Source organism: Equus asinus, chromosome 5, assembly GCF_041296235.1.
Source record: "Equus asinus isolate D_3611 breed Donkey chromosome 5, EquAss-T2T_v2, whole genome shotgun sequence".
Taxonomy (NCBI): Eukaryota; Metazoa; Chordata; class Mammalia; order Perissodactyla; family Equidae; genus Equus; species Equus asinus.
In genome coordinates, this window is record NC_091794.1 from 67800738 (window position 1) to 67816410 (window position 15673).

At 42.9% G+C, this 15673-nt stretch overlaps 1 protein-coding gene across 14 annotated transcripts in view; it reads left to right on the forward strand.

Moving 5' to 3' along the window:
• DAB1 (DAB adaptor protein 1) overlaps positions 1–10563 on the forward strand; it is a 1086856-nt gene extending 1076293 nt beyond the window's left edge. For 11 of the 14 annotated variants that reach the window (XM_070509805.1, XM_070509809.1, XM_044770891.2 and 8 more), the window contains one exon: positions 7226–8384. Coding sequence is in view for 4 of the 14 variants with exons in the window: in XM_044770892.2 (XP_044626827.2) it covers positions 7226–7270 (45 nt within the window). In the remaining 10 variants the exon portion in view is untranslated. Of the gene's footprint in view, positions 1–7225 lie in introns of all 14 variants that reach the window. The other 3 variants (XM_044770894.2, XM_070509814.1, XM_044770893.2) reach the window with 2 other exon arrangements.
• The last annotated feature ends 5110 nt before the right edge of the window (positions 10564–15673 follow it).

Below are 15673 nucleotides of genomic sequence, written 5' to 3' on the forward strand. Positions count from 1 at the left end.
TGCATAAACAGGCAGCCACCAAAATTGGTCGGTGGGCCGTAGTTTGCTGACTTCTGGTTTAGATCACGCTCAATGTTTCTAGAATCACTCTGCAGAAGGTAATCACAAGCCTTTCATTTACTACTACTAATAAAATATACTAAAAAATTACTAGCATATTTATAGCACTTTCATAAACATCACCTATTCAATCCTAAAGGGAACACTCAAGTATTTTTATTATTCCTGTTTCACAAATACGGCAGGTAAGGTGGCAAGGTTAATGATTTGCTAAAATCATAAAATTCGCGTGTAATGGGGCTAGGATTTGAATCTAGACCCAGATTAAATGGTCATGAGCACTCAAACAGGACCAGGACTCCTGGGTTTTAGCAGCTTCTCTTCGACTTAATCGTTGTATAACGTGAGGTACATGGCTTCATTTCTGACCTTTGGTCTCCTCTTCTGTGAAACAATGCCAGAGGCCCTTCTAGCTTTGACCATCTAGGACCTTCTAACCTGCCCCAGGTCACCCAGCTAGAACGTGGAAGACCCAGTCCTCAAATAAGATCTCCCAACAGCACCCCTCCCCCAGGCTGTCCTTATTCCCAGCTAACAAAGGCCAAGACCTCTGTGCTCACCAAATGGGTTTCAGTACCCGAGACCCCAGGAAGCAAGTGTATTTGGCAGCTGCACCAATCTCTAAGGTATTATCATTAAATCCATCCTATGTTTTGAAGACTTTTCTACCCTGAAGGCCAGATTTATGGCTGAAAGTGGTCAGAAAGCTTTATATTTTTCCATTCTTTTGAATAAAAAGGAAGGGAGGACTCCCCCCACTTGTTAAAATCCTTTATGTTATATGAACTCACTTATTACTTGTTACAGTCCCATGATGTAGATGTTACAAACCCCATTTCACAGAGAAGAAACTGAGGCCGCGCTGAAATGCTTGCCTCAGTTCGTATAGTAGTTAGGAAGATTGCTGGGGTCCTCTGGCTCTAAAACCCTTGCATTTTGATGACCCTATTCATGTATTCACAAGGAACTTTGAGTTATTTCAGCCTTATTTTCACTCCCTAGCTACTACCACCTTGTTCATTTGCCAAGCCAGGAAATGTGAAACCCACTGAGCTAAGCCCCCGTGTTGGGCTGGAAAACCATGATGCTGAAGTTTCTGCCTCAGCAGAACAACACTAAGAGACTCAAGCTTTCTCACCTCCCTGCTCCCATCTGACCCCTGGCTTGGCTTGGTGCTGACCTCACCCCTAGGCTCCCAGGATGGGGTAGATGGGCTTACTCAGCAAGGAGATTGCATGGCGCACGTTGACCTCACATTCGAGACGTCCTTTCTCAGCATGCCGTGTCTTCTCTTCGCTAATAATCTTTTTTGGAGATACTTTTATTAGATATGACAAAGCTTTCCAAAAACAAACACAATAAAAATTAAATGGATGCAAAGTAATAAGCACAATTAGGTGGCTTTCAAAAGGGGCTCATTCTAATGTGGGGTAAGAAACTATGTGCCCCTATACTCTAAGCCAGAGAGCTGGGCTAGGTAGGGGAGGTGAGAGAACAAGCTCAGAGATGGGAGTCCAGATCCTGGGCTGCCCTCCTGGCTCCACTGCTCCCTGTGGACTCTTGGAAAAACAACCCTCACTTTGCGGGCCTCAGTTTCTTCCTGCAGGAAAGGAGTTGTCAGACTGAGGACCTTGCCTACTTTGAATCGACAAGAGGGAACACAGGGTGATAGCAAGGGAGTGGGCTTTAAAAGACCTGGATGTGTTGACATGAAACTCCAGGGGAAACCAATCTGATCTGTAGTGGTTGGACACAGCTCAGTGGCTGCAGCACTGGAAGAGTTGACTGAGAAGGACACCGGGGAGGTGTAGGGCGAGGACATGTCCTATAGCCTGACTGTGCTGGGGAGGACCACACGGTGTATGCACGTGTCAGCACCATCAAACTGTCCGCTCAAAATGGGAACATTTCACCGTATGTCAAATATACCTCAATGAAGCTGATGTAAAAATAAGGTAAATTCATAGAGATGGAAAGTAGGTTAGAGGTTACCAGGGGTTGGAGGAAGGGAGAATAAGGAGTTACTGTTGAATGGGTACAGTCTTTTTGGGATGATGAAAGATTTTTGGAAATAGTGGTGATGGTTGCGCAACATTTGAATGTAACTAATGCCACTGAGTTACACACTTAAAAATGATTAAAACAGCAAAAGCCATGCTATATATATTTTGCTGCAATAAAAAAAAAAAACTAAAGGAAATCACAGACCTGGTTCTATCCCAGCTCTGCTCTGTGCTGTTTGAGTGACACTGGGCAAGTCGCCAAACTGTAGAGAGCCAGACACTGTAAATGGAGGTGAGGATACCCAGAGCGCAGCCCCAGCGTGATGCCCAAGCGAGAGCACGTATGTGATGGAGCAAAGTCCTTTACAGACGGTAAACGTCTCTGTGAAGCTAAGCTCTTCTTACTCTAATTCGATGATTCTACTTGGCTGGTGTACGTGAGCACATAATTCATACTTAAAGTAGTCTGCAAACGCGTGGAAGGCTCTGTTATCCGCAGGGCCTTGCAATCAGACTTGTTAGATCGACCCCACATTCCTTCTGCACGGTTTCCCTGGGCTGATCCAGAGCCATTATTAGGGTTCATGACAGAACCTAGTTGCAGTTGCAACTATTGATATGAAGGAGAAACAATTTGGAAAGCGACCTACAGGTGATTATTAGGCCTAAAAACGTTTTCTATAAAGGAAGAATAAAGCCACAGGCCCAGACATAAGGGACCCACTCTTTTTGGACTAGCTCTTCTGTGCTGGACCATCAATGTGCATTTTCCCCTGCAATCCTCATCACACCTCTTGCAGAGAGGATTTCTAGCCTCATTTTACAGATGAGGAAACTGGCACTCAGAGGGGTTAAGTACCCTAACAGAGTCCTAGGGTCACCAAGTGGGTAACACTGAGAAAGAGAACAGCAGCGGACAGGCAGAGCCAGCGCGGCCCTCGGCCAGGCCTTGGTGTTCTTGTGTTGAACATGAACACGTTCACAGATGCCCCACATCAGACAAGGCCTCTCGTGACCATGATGGGTCAGGACAAACCAAGATCACTCGGCGGCCACGGCTGAGCACAGGCAGACGTGAACATCGTCCCAATTATAACAGTGACCAAACGTCCTTCTCTCCTGGCTTTAGCCTTGCTCCATTCTTCCTGCCTTCCAGATAAGAATTATTAAGACAATCATACTCCCAATTCCTTACAGCATCCAACCCAGAGAAAAACCTTATTTTCTTGACTCTCGCCCAAATCATCTAAGAGAAGTCCAATCCTACTATAAGCCCTTTCTAACACCCTCTTACAGAGATGCCCATGGGTCCCCTCACTGCAGTGAGTAATAAACCCAACTTGTTCAACTGCGAGTGTGCTTCTGGTGGCCTTGGCTGGAGGGAGTTGGCAGTAGGAGTCCTCACCTAGATCTGCCTGACTTCAGATCCGCATCGTTTCACTGCACCTCCCAGCAAACAGGGTATTCAGCTTAAGTCATTTTTACTGTATGGTTTCCATCTACTTTGTCATCCTCTAGAAACGAAGCTATGACTATGTCAGAACCACAAGTGAGCTTAAAGTTCATAAGTGTTTGCCAACTCCCATTAAGAGACGAACCATTCATTCGCTCACCCACATCCTCATTCTCCATGTTAGCGGGTGGCCTCCTGTGTTCCAAGCTCTGGCTGAGGATTTGGGACACTGGCGTGAAAGGCGCAGTGGAGCTCACTGTGTGGAAGGGGCTACGAGATAACATGATGACAATGCAGACAGAGGCCTCCACAGGGCCCTGCAGGAGTCCAGGAGCGGAGTGGCCCCCATCACCTGCCGAGTCCAGGCTGCCTTTATATTTGAGCTGGTTCTGAAAGTGTGAACTCCCAGGTGCAAGGCAAAGAGAGGCCCCGAAGGCAGAGGAACTGCTGTGCAGAGTCTCAGAGATGGGAAAGTCCTGTCGTGTCTAGGCAACAGAGTACAGAAAGTGGGGCACAGGGGAGGGAGGAAGTAGATGAAGCTGGGCAGGAAGGTGGAGCCAAACTGGAAGAGCCTCGTCGTGCGCCATCCTGAGGGGTTTGCATTGTCCTTGAGCTAATAAGGAGTCAGGAGTATTGTTATAAGCAGGAGACTGGCATGACCAGATCCATTTCTGAAAGATCATTCTGGCAGAGGCATAAATAAGTTTTTTTAAGCGTGATGTATGTGGCTGAAGGTTGAGCTTTGATTCATGGTCTGGAAGAGGCATTTATTAGCTCTAATGGACTATGAGACTAATGGGTCTTGTGTGCCCAGCTAAGAAGCTGTGACCTTACCCTGTGGGTGATGCAGAGCCATTGAAGGATTTGAAGTGGGCAGAGATGTGGTCAAATCTGCTGAAAAAAATATATCAACAGCATGCTGTGTTCATGTGTGATTTCATTTAGGCCTTTTGGAATATCAAAAATAGCCTAAAGACCCCATCATGACCTTGCCAGAAGCCAGGTCAGAAATTTCTGGATCAAATGATTTCTTAGCTCCCCTCCAGCTCTGACAGTCTAAGATTCTGTAACAGGGAAGGTAAAGCTATTGCCAAAACATATAATGTATCACAGTGTCAGGCTTTGGGATTATCTGCTGCTTGGGGTTTTCCGCGCCACTGCTCCCCTTCATTAGTGGGGATAATTGAGAGTTGACTACAGCCCTTACCGCTGTTGTGATGGGTGTTTGAAGCTGAATTCCGGCAAGAGGCAGTGTGTGAATATTTATCTCAGCCGCAGAAAGTTAATGCCGTGTGGCATTAATTACCCTGTCTGAGCCTGCTGTCTTCTGCTGTTTTTAGGTGTCATTCTCAGTTGAATAAATTAGTTTCCAAAATTAGAATAGAGCAAATTGTAAGGTGAGATCAAGGCAGCCTGACTTCTTAGGCCATCTGAAAAGAGAGTGGGCTGAGAAAGTCTGCCCAGGCAAGATGAAGATGCAGCCTCAGAAATGTTTTTCCCAGAAGTCAGTTAGCTCCCTCACTACCCTACGTTTGCTCCGCCCACCCCACCCCAAACACAGACACACCGGAAAGGTCCATGTTTAGCCTCACAACAGGTGTTTGAAACATTTCAGGACATTGGCAGAGAACGGATGAGGTGCTTAATAAGTCACGCTGTAGATTTTGCTAGATGAGATTTGGAGAGAGTAAAGCCAAATTGGAGTGTATTTAGGACAAAGAGATCAGAGCAGTGGAGCGAGTAGAACCTCGATGCGGCATTCGTTAGTTCAGCAAACCTTCACTGAGCACCTGCTGTGCCAGGGCCGCATGTGTGAAATGGCAGGAGGAACTGGCTGACCGTAGGCCAGAGGCAGGATGTGGAAAAATAGGCTGCCATGCTTTCTGTCATCGGACATTCGGCAGAAGGATTACACTTATTCTTTATGTTTCCCAGGACAGTATGAAGTCCCATGGGTGGAAAGCATAGAGGAACATGTTGGCGCTCTGTTATATTACAAAATAGGTGCCTCGAAGGGTGGGAAGCTCCTCCTCCCTGGAGGAACGCAAACGCAATGAGTTCTAGAAGAAAACATGCTGGATCTGATGGCTGGAGTCCTGGATTCTATTCGTGGCATGGCTACTAAGTAACTATGACCCTGAGGAGACAAAAGCTCTTCTCCGGGCTTCAAATTCCTCATCTGTACAATGATGGAACTGTGCAAAATCATTTTCTAGTCCATTCCCACTTTGCAAGAAAAGCAAGCTATGTGATAAATACATGAGAGACAGCGCAACGGCCTTGAGATTACACAACCTCTCAGACCTTCAGTTTTTATCTGCAAAATGAGACGGAAGGAATAAAAGCCATTCCCAGAACTGATAGGCAGATACCATAAGACGTGAGCATGCTTTATAAACTCCAGAGCACTCTACAACTCTACAGATGGAAGGGTTGTTTTATTATTAATATTTATTGCAGCTGTTATAATAAACTGGAAAAAGCACTGGACCCTACTTTCAGGTCTCATGTCCCAAACTTACTAGCTGTGTGACCATAGGCAAATTACTTAACTTCTCTGTGCTTGATTTCTCATTTGCAAAAGAGATAAAGCATCTGCCTTACAAGCCTGTTGTGATGAGTTAAAAAGACGATGTACTTGAAAATACCCAGTATGGTGCCAGACACGTAGTAGGGCTCACAGAATGTCAGTTCAATCTTATGGTTCGAGAATATCAAAAGAATCTGTACTCGCATGGCAGGAGGCAAGCTGATATATCAAATATGGCAGAATTAAGATATCACTGTGTCCATTTAATTCTGGCATAAACATCCCGGAGTGACAGCATAAAGGTCAGTTTTAACAGACAGGCCTATGCATGCTTAAGACCAGAGTATTGATCTCCTCTTCTTGGCCAGCATGCCCTGGGCCATCTCAGCATGAACTGAATCAGGAGAGGTTTCAACAGGGGCAGACACCGTTTCCCGTTTACATTTGGGTTAAAGGTTCACTGTGTCATACACTGGTGAAAATTCCTGCGTATGTGTCAGGACAGCCCCATGGGAGCAGGCAAATGATTGGCCAAACCTAAAATGGCAGACTGAATGGAAACAAATCCCAAAAGATTCTAACTAAGAGCTAAAGGCACCATTGCTATTTCTCTTGCTGCAAAACACACTTAGTCATCACTACTCGTAGAAACCAGAATCATTTGAAATAGGCTTTCAGTGGTCTCAAGTGGACATTCATGAAACTGTGTTGGAAAAATGTCCACTTGACTCATGATAATTGTTACTATTTTCTGAAGACCTTTTACTACCCAGCACCGTGCTAGATGCTTTATATATGTTATCTCTAGTTCTCCAGAGCCCTGTAGAATAAACAGCATTATTCCCGTTTCATGGTTGGGGAAACTGAGGCTCAGAAAGGATAAGTATTTTGCCCACATCCCACAGTTCGTCCAGCTCTCTCTGCTATACCATGCTATTTCCCTTAACGTGGCAGTCAGTCTCAGCTGGAAAACCAAGGACAAACCTGGGTGAGAGTTCTTGATGATAAAAAAAAGTTGCCAAAATGATATGCACCATGATCAAATAATCCAAAAATAACCTAAGGTCATCCATTATAAACTGTCACCTTTCTGTTCTAATCCCAAACTCCCCTTCCTAAACCATCTCAGAAAATCCTATTTGGGGAAGAGCAGGTCTCACTTTGTCCCTCTATCCGTAGGAGCTGGAGCCTCTCTATGCGCAGATCAACAGACCTAAGAAATAGCATCGATGCAGGCTCGTGGCGGGTGCTTCAAGACTGCCATGGACATCAGCATCGCCACAGGCTCTCTTGCGTTCTTTCACCTCACCTCACCCCATGAAGAAATCATGATTGCCCAATGGAACTCGTTTGGAAGCGGGAACTAAGAGTTTTTGGCAACCAATGGCAGATATCTGTGGCAGCACAAAAAAACCCCTCAAAAGTATAAAAAATCATACCCAACATTAAGTCACAAGTCAAGCAAATGCTTACCCGACAAATATTATGAGCTCTCTTAGCATGGGTTTGAGATGACCCGGTCTGCAAAATCATAATTCTCTTTTTATTTCTCTACCTGTTGACCATTTGGAGTGACAGGCCTCAGAGAGTTACAACAGGGTTGGCACTGACTTCCTTTAGGCAAAGCAAGAGGTCTTCTATGACCACAACATCATCATCGATAGGCCTTTTGACAGATGATAATGTTTGTCATGACTCCACAGGGCCCGGTCTGCCATTTACCCCCCTTTCCTTTCTTTGTCATGTTTGAAAATTAATGGGTGTACAAATTTTTGTATTGCTTTTGACTTTTTTTAGGTGTGGGTGAAGAAATCTAACTGGGAAAAAAAAAAGCCTCATATGAAATGAATTAACTTGAAATCACAAGACAAATAAGTGATTGATTATTCTTTATGATCGAGAAGGTTGCCAAAACAGCCCTTTAGCTATTTTGCATCCTGGTGAAGAAAGACAGCTTTCGGTCTGAACCTTCACTCTGTGAGTAGGAGAGGACATCGAATCCCATTGATGAGAAAGACGAAAAACACATCTGATTTCCTAAGAAGCTCTAAACTCTAAGTACAATTAAATGATATTTTTTATTTTTCCGATATCTTGCTGCTGTGACGCTATGCAGACAAGTGTCTTCTCCACGTGCCATTTTCAAAGAAAGTCATTTGCCAAATAATCCTGGTACAATCCTGGTAATGTGGTTTTGGATCTTAAAAACCAACTTTCTAATGGAACAGTGGTGACATGAATATTCAGAATAACAAACTGATTCCGTGCTCACGATGGTTCATCTCTATCTCTTTTTGTACATCAGAAAATTCAAATGGGATTTTTATTTTATAACTTGAAAAAAAAAAAAACCTTACCATTAAACTCTTTAAATATTTAAGGGAAATGGCTTTAAGGAGTTCTAATGAAAAAAAATTGCCAGTTTTTTTTGTAAATATAAATGTTAATGAAAATGCTTTTTAATAATGCCATTACACTGTAGAGAAGGTAGCAGGTTGAGTGCGAGATGTGACACACTTGATGGATGGGGCTCACTTTCCAGATGTTATTCTGGAGCGTGCGGCAGGAAGCAGGAGTTCAGGGACAGCTGGCAGGAGCAGTCGGGTGATCAGCAGCGAGTGAGCAAGAAGGGGGCCAGTGGCCCCACCGTCTCCTCTAGCCTTTCCATGGGAGCGCCCGCCCTCTGCCTCAGACAAGAGCAAGACGGCCCCTTTCGGCAGGCCTGTCCTTCAGCTGCTGACACCCTCCCACCTCTCCACGCCCACCTACCCCCACAGAGATCACGGGACTGTTTGTACAGGAGACAGAGGAGTTGAAGCTTCCTTTTTTTACGTTTATGAGACAAAAAGTGCAGTGTTCAGTTCGGATGTTTAGCACATGATTTTCATAAAGAATCTATATATTTTTGCCCTACAGAAAATTGTTCTACAGGTCAAATGTGTTTTCCTGATGTTCCTATGCAGTTACAGTATGTTGAATTTAGTGGTTTAACACTAAGAAGAAAACTTTCAAGAATCATGTGGTTAATTGGATTTGGGGTAATTATTATTACTTGGTTTTAAATTTGAAAAGTAGAATTTACATTGACATGTTTGACTTAAATGGGCCTGTATACGTTGATTCTTCATATCAATGGAAACTAAAATGATTTGGAAGAAGGTGTGCTTGTTCACAGAGAGAAAATTGATAAGTCGAGTTGATTGTTACTGTTTGAAGTCCAAATTTTACATTATCAGGCCACTGGAATCTAAATTTTTTCCAGTTAGGTGAACTGACCAAATGTCCATTCCAGAACGTATGTAAATGTCACCCTGATGTGGAAGGTCTGAAGAACCAGAAAGTGAGGCCCTTTACCTCCGTCCACAGCGGTCACCTGGGGTCCACATGATTTCTCTGGGAATTGCACACATTTTGTGACTAGGTACTCCTTTCACAGGAAGAGGAGAATGGGAAGGGTGTGATAACCACGAGAGTGGTCCTGAACCCAGCTCGATTGTGTTTTCCGGGGATTCGATGAGAGAGGCATTTCCCATGGGGAAATAGCTTAAATTGCTATATCGTCTGTGACTCCGATTCTAAACAAGCGGTGCTATCTCCTCCTCACTATGGCTGTCTGAGTCTGTCTCGCAGTGTCGCACCACTATACTGATTCTTCGGGCGGCTCCTGACACGCTCGCGGTGAACTCCGGCTGATGCTGCTGTTTCAGGTACACCGTCTAGAGTTAATTTCATAGCAGAAAGTGACAGCCCGGTGGACTTGTCATCATTCATTGAATGCGATGGAGGATGTAAACTGGCTCTGAACTTAAGATGCCCATGTGATGCATTAAAGTGAGGGAAAGAAATTAAGATGTTAAACTGCCATCCATATTATCATTGGCAGAATTCTGACTTTTAACAAGCACTGTTTGGCGAGCTCAGAACCACCAAATCCTATATCCCAAGAGGACAGTGACATTTCCAAATAAGAGCTGAGGTGCCGATACCAAAAGGCCATGGGGAGTCTGCACAGTTCTGGTTAGATCGATAGAAAATCCACGTGTACCACTGTTAATTCCTCATCCTCCACTAGCACTAAATTTGTCACTTTAAATTTTGAAACCAGGGAAACGCCACCTGTCCTTCTGTCCCCATTCCCCGTAGCTCTTCAATCTTCACATGCCGCAGACTTTTCTGATAACTCGTGCTCATCCCAGTGTCTACTGAAACCCTGTCGTGTGATGTACCGGCACCTTCTTTTAAAAAAATGTTTACTCTGTGGGTTTGGTTCATTTCAATTTCTGCATTCTGACACATATTTTTTTAATAAAGATGAGAAAGAGAAAATGACTGTTGCAGTACATTTCTAGACCTACTTTAACTTTACCTCAGATGACAGTTTGTTAACATATACGGACACATTATTTTTAACTTTATGTACAACGCATTCAACAGAACAGCGAAATTTTTAGAGATTTTCCATTAATTTCTGTAACATGCCATGTAAAACTGTTACAAATAAACATGTTTGAGATCAACAGCTTAGCCTGGTTTTATTCCACAGTGTCTGCAGGATATCCAGGCGAGGGGTTGGAAGAAGGCGTTGCTTCCGTCTAAGCTTCCATCTGACCCGGGGAAGACCCCTGTTTTGCTGGCACTGGGCCAGGAGAGGAAGCTTCCTTGAGGAGTTAGAGCAGTTTGTCCTCAGTTGAACTCAGGTACTTGTTACACTTGGAAAAGCAGCCACAGTGAAGAATGAGGAGGATGTTGTCAGGAAACGCACACCCTGTGTAGATGTGGTGTTTGGATCACATTTAGCACTTGGGACTTTCCAAGGTGGGGAAGAGCCCGGGCACTAGCCCTGTAGATTTGTGTCTTCTCCTCAAGCCCTGCTAACCTGTTGGTTGGAAAACCAAGGTTAATCTAGACTCTCGAAGAATTTGCCATAGTTCATTTCAAGGTCATCTGCTTTAGGGGACCCAAAGAGGGAGGCATTTGTCTTCCTTCACATTCCCTATGCACTCCACAACAGAAAACAGAAGACAAAACGAAGTCTGAAGCTAGATTTTGACTTTTATATGTACTGAAGAACAGAAACAAATGTGCGTGTGCATATATATTTATGCATGTGTGAATATGGTGTAAATATATGTGTGTGTGTGTGTATGTGTCATTTTTATCTCCCTTTGTAACTAAGTCAGTTGGTCTATCCAATAATCAGCCAGGTCACAGATTACAATCAAGTCACTGAGATGCCGGGAAACACCTCGATTTAGGGATGGTCGTGTTAGTAGTCGCATAAACAAACACATGCCTCCAGTCTGGCCTCATTAAACAGAAAGTATTAAATGGATGTCACGGCCGACTTTAAGAAAATGAGAGGAGGGACTTAGATTCCAGCAGAATAAATTTGGTGCAGATAGAAGAGACTCTCACGCAATGAGAAATGCTCACTCCGGGCTTAGAGTGTTAGAAAATGTTGCAGAAGCTTTTCTGAATGACAACAGTGGCTCACACCTGTTGAGCAAGTAACATGTGCACAGTTGGTGCTGGCTGCTCTGTCTGTTGCCTCAGTTCATTTTCTAAACAGCGCAGGGTCGATATTATCCCCACTTGTAGATAAAGAAACTGAAACTCGGAGAGATTGAATAATTTCCCTGGCTAACAAATGGGAGAGTTGATATTTGAATTTTGAGTCTCTTTACTCATAGTCTGATTTTAATTTTTGGAAAAAGCTGGATATTCACTCTTTTAAATAGTTCTACATAGGCTTGTTTAAAGGCATTAACCTTTTATGCCTCTTCCAAGATCTCTCTTTGGTCTTTGATAATAAGTTAGATTTCTAAATTCCTTCAGTTTACAGTAAAAAAAAAAAGTTACTATCTTATGTAGGTTGCTAAATTCATGGTTTATTCTCCAACTGGCATTTTCGAAAGAGTATGTGTCTGAGGGATAAAGAATATAACTTTTTGCCCAACTAGTTCAAGTTTAGCTGAAACCAAGCACTGGTGATTTACTTTTCCAGCCTAAATGAATCTTGAAGAAGTGACAAATTAAAAGGTGTCCTACTTAACTGCCAGGCAGGTGCCAAAATAGATCAGACAGACGTATCTGCTTTCATTTTGTGCTTGAGAGCAAACCCTTGTTGTTTTGACAGTAAATGTTTTTTGTTTTACTCAGAATGACAGTAAGAAAAATGCCCAGAATAAAAACAGGTTTCACTGAATCAAGCTTCAAAGCTTTGAAAGCTTTTAAAAGATGTTTAAATTCAAGGGAAATGTGAGCAGTGGTGCCTGAAAGATTAGAAAACCAAAAAAAGCAAACAGATGTAAATGGCTTTCAAGCCATTTAGTGACCAGTTCTCAGTATGTATGTTGAAAGATGACTAACAGCTGCCGTGTTGTGCTTCTGCTCTGTATGTGCCACTCATTTTCTAGCTAAGTCCCTGCACAAACCCCGAAAGGAAAGAACGTGGTCCCCATTTCACAGTTTAGGACAAGGAAACACAGAGATGCTATGAAACAGCTCTCAGTTAACAGAGCCAAAGAGCTCACCAGAGGCTGGCATAATTCCCAAGGTCTGATTCCCGATTTCCTTCCTCTCCTCGATGGTTGTTTCTGTCTGCGGGGATTCTGTGATGTCAAATTGCTCATGCACCCTCGATAAAATACTTTTGAGTCGGGGCTGGCCCCGTGGCTGAGTGGTTGGGTTCGCGTGCTCCGCTGCAGGCGGCCCAGTGTTTTCGTTGGTTCGAATCCTGGGCGTGGACATGGCACCGCTCATCGGACCATGCTGAGGCGGCGTCCCACATGCCAAAACTAGAAGGACCCACAACGAAGAATATACAACTATGTACTGGCAGGCTTTGGGGAGAAAAAGGAAAAAAATAAAATCTTAAAAAAAAAAGAATAAAAAAATACTTTTGAGTCTTTCTGTATTCAATTCCAAGTAGTGTCTATTATATTAGAAAAATCACACCATGCATTACTCTGACTGATTCAGTACAGAAATTGAGTCTTAAGTGAAATGACTAGTTATTTTAAAACAAAGGAAAAATCCAGTTTTCTTCTCAAGAACAGTAATAGCTCTAACCCAGTGCAATGAATATTTAATCTCAAAACAAAACCCTAGAATTCACTTTATCTTCCAAGGCACACAGATCTGAAGAGGGAAGCTTTTTGAACAGGTCTTCCGTTCATCCCCTGCTGAAGAATATTAATGACTGCCAAGTGGAAAATGTCTAAATATTCTTGCAAGACGGCAGCCTCTAGTGACGTGGGTCTTTAATCTTCTGAAGAGACTCTTGCCACTTCTATCACTCACGCTGGGGTCACAGCCTGGAGTGAGGAACGAGCAGGAGTGGGTGAGACAGAATAAGCAGAATAGGGGCTGGTGTGGTCGACAGTAAAATGCTCAACTTCCCTTCTTCGTCCTGTACTTTGAGCAACTCTCCTGTGGCTCCCATTTGGGGTGGGGTGGGGAACCCTGAAATCTCTCTCATTGCAGATTATAGGTCCAAGTCACTCACCTCGAGCTCAGGGCCACACGCTCAAGCATCTAGGAACTTAGTTACTAAAGGAAAGTTGTTTCCTCTCACCTATCTTGTGCCCTTTCAGACCTTCACAGAAGGAAAAAGAAAGTTCTCAACCGTTACACAGCCCATGTTTATCCTTTCAGGATAAAGCAACATCACAGCATAAACTGAAGATAAAGGCAGCCTTACTCAGTGGTTAGCCCGCTTTCAACAGAAGACAGACAAATGATGCGAAAGCCAAGCAGGCAGGTCGACGCCGATGGTTTTGCTTCTTCCTATTGCGCGCTAAACTTAGGCAGAACGTGGGAAGCAGACGGTTTGACCAAAGCTTCACCCTTTGCTTATCGTTTGTCTCTTTTCTCACTTAAGTGAAGCGCACCATTTTTACTGGTGTGTAGAGTAGTTTCTAGATGGTGGACTCTGAATTCAGAAAGTGTTGGTTTAGGTTCTGGCTCCACGACTTGCCTGTTGTTTGACCTCAGACAAGTCACTTAAGCTCTCTGAAATTCAGCTCACTCGCCTGTACAACGGAGACAATAAGGTCTACCTCATGGATTGTCATGAGAAATAAATTTGATGATTCCATACCTAGAACATAGTAAATGCTCCATACCTGTTACCTGTTATTAATATCAAAGTCTGATGGCAACTGCCTATTTTGTACTTGATTCTTTCACTTTCTACTTGGTCCTTTCACATCTATTATCCCAGGGCAGTGACTCTCCTAAGTGTGCAGAATGGCAGTGAGCGAGGATTATCTCCATTTCATGTCAAAGAAAGGCAAAGAAGCACACACATTATCTCTTTGAAATGTTTTCACTGGCAAAGTTTAAAGCAAAAATATATCATGGATTTATTCATGTAACAAAGAGTTATTAAGCACATGCTATGTCCCGGGTCCTGTGATAAGCACTGAAGATTCAGAAATTTTTTAAAAAATGTACACACGACTCTCCCTGATTCAAGAAGCTCAAAATCTACTGGGGAAAACAGGTTAATAGACAAGTGAATTATAGTAGGATTAGTGCTGGACTAAAGGCACGTGCTAGTATTATGGGAATGATGGGAGAAGGCTGTAGAGAAGCCTTGATGGTTGAGTTGGGTCTTGAGAAATGAGTAGGAGTTCCCCACGAGGCGATGGCGTCGAGGGAAAAGTGTTGGCAGGGCTGGCAGGACCGATGAGCCTGGTGTGCCTGGAGTGGCTCTAAAGGAAGGGAGAAAATGACTCACCATTTCAACTGTTGAGTAACACAGAAAACCAAGTCTCTCAATTCATACTTCAAAGCTAGAAAAATAAAACATCAAAAGTGGTACAAATCATAGCCTAATCTTTCTAATGAATAATCAGAAATTCCTAAATTAAACATTAGCGTGTTAAACACAGCTGTAAACCATGAGTGAATAAAGTTGATTCCTGCAATGTCATTAATAGGTCAGCAGAGACAGTCTCATCTTAGTGGATGCCAAAAGGCAGCTGATAAAATTCATTATCCTCTTCAAGAAAAAAATTGGAAACTAGAATTAAAGAATTCCCTTCATACAGTAAAGAACGTCTATCTCAAGCCAACAGCCACTACGAAATGGGGCATTGTAACTGGAGGATTTCCCCATTAAAGTCAGTTGGAGGTCAAAGCTGTCAGTCATTATCTCTATCATCTGACATTATTCTGAAATTTGAGGCAATGCAATGCACTAATATAAGATAAAGAAATAAAGTATTTAAATGTCAAATGAGAAAATTATCAATACTTGCAGATAATATTTTTCTAATAGGAAATATCTATCAGAAGCTGTAAGAACTAATAAAAGAATTAAAGTGATTAGTTTAAGAATAAACATATAAAAATCAGCATTTTCTATATTGCTATAAATAGCCTTTTAGAACACTTAACCAGAAAATAGATTCCATTAATAATAGTAACAAAAATAAAATAATCAAGAATAAATTTAATACCAAAGATATAAGGTCTAAATTTTTAAAAAATGATTACAAAACTCTTTGAAAGGGCACAAAGTAACTGAACAAATTGAGGGAGGAAGGTTCAACATTATAAAAATGCCAATTCTCCCTAAATAATTTACAACAATGCAATTCTAATCAAAACCTTGATCCT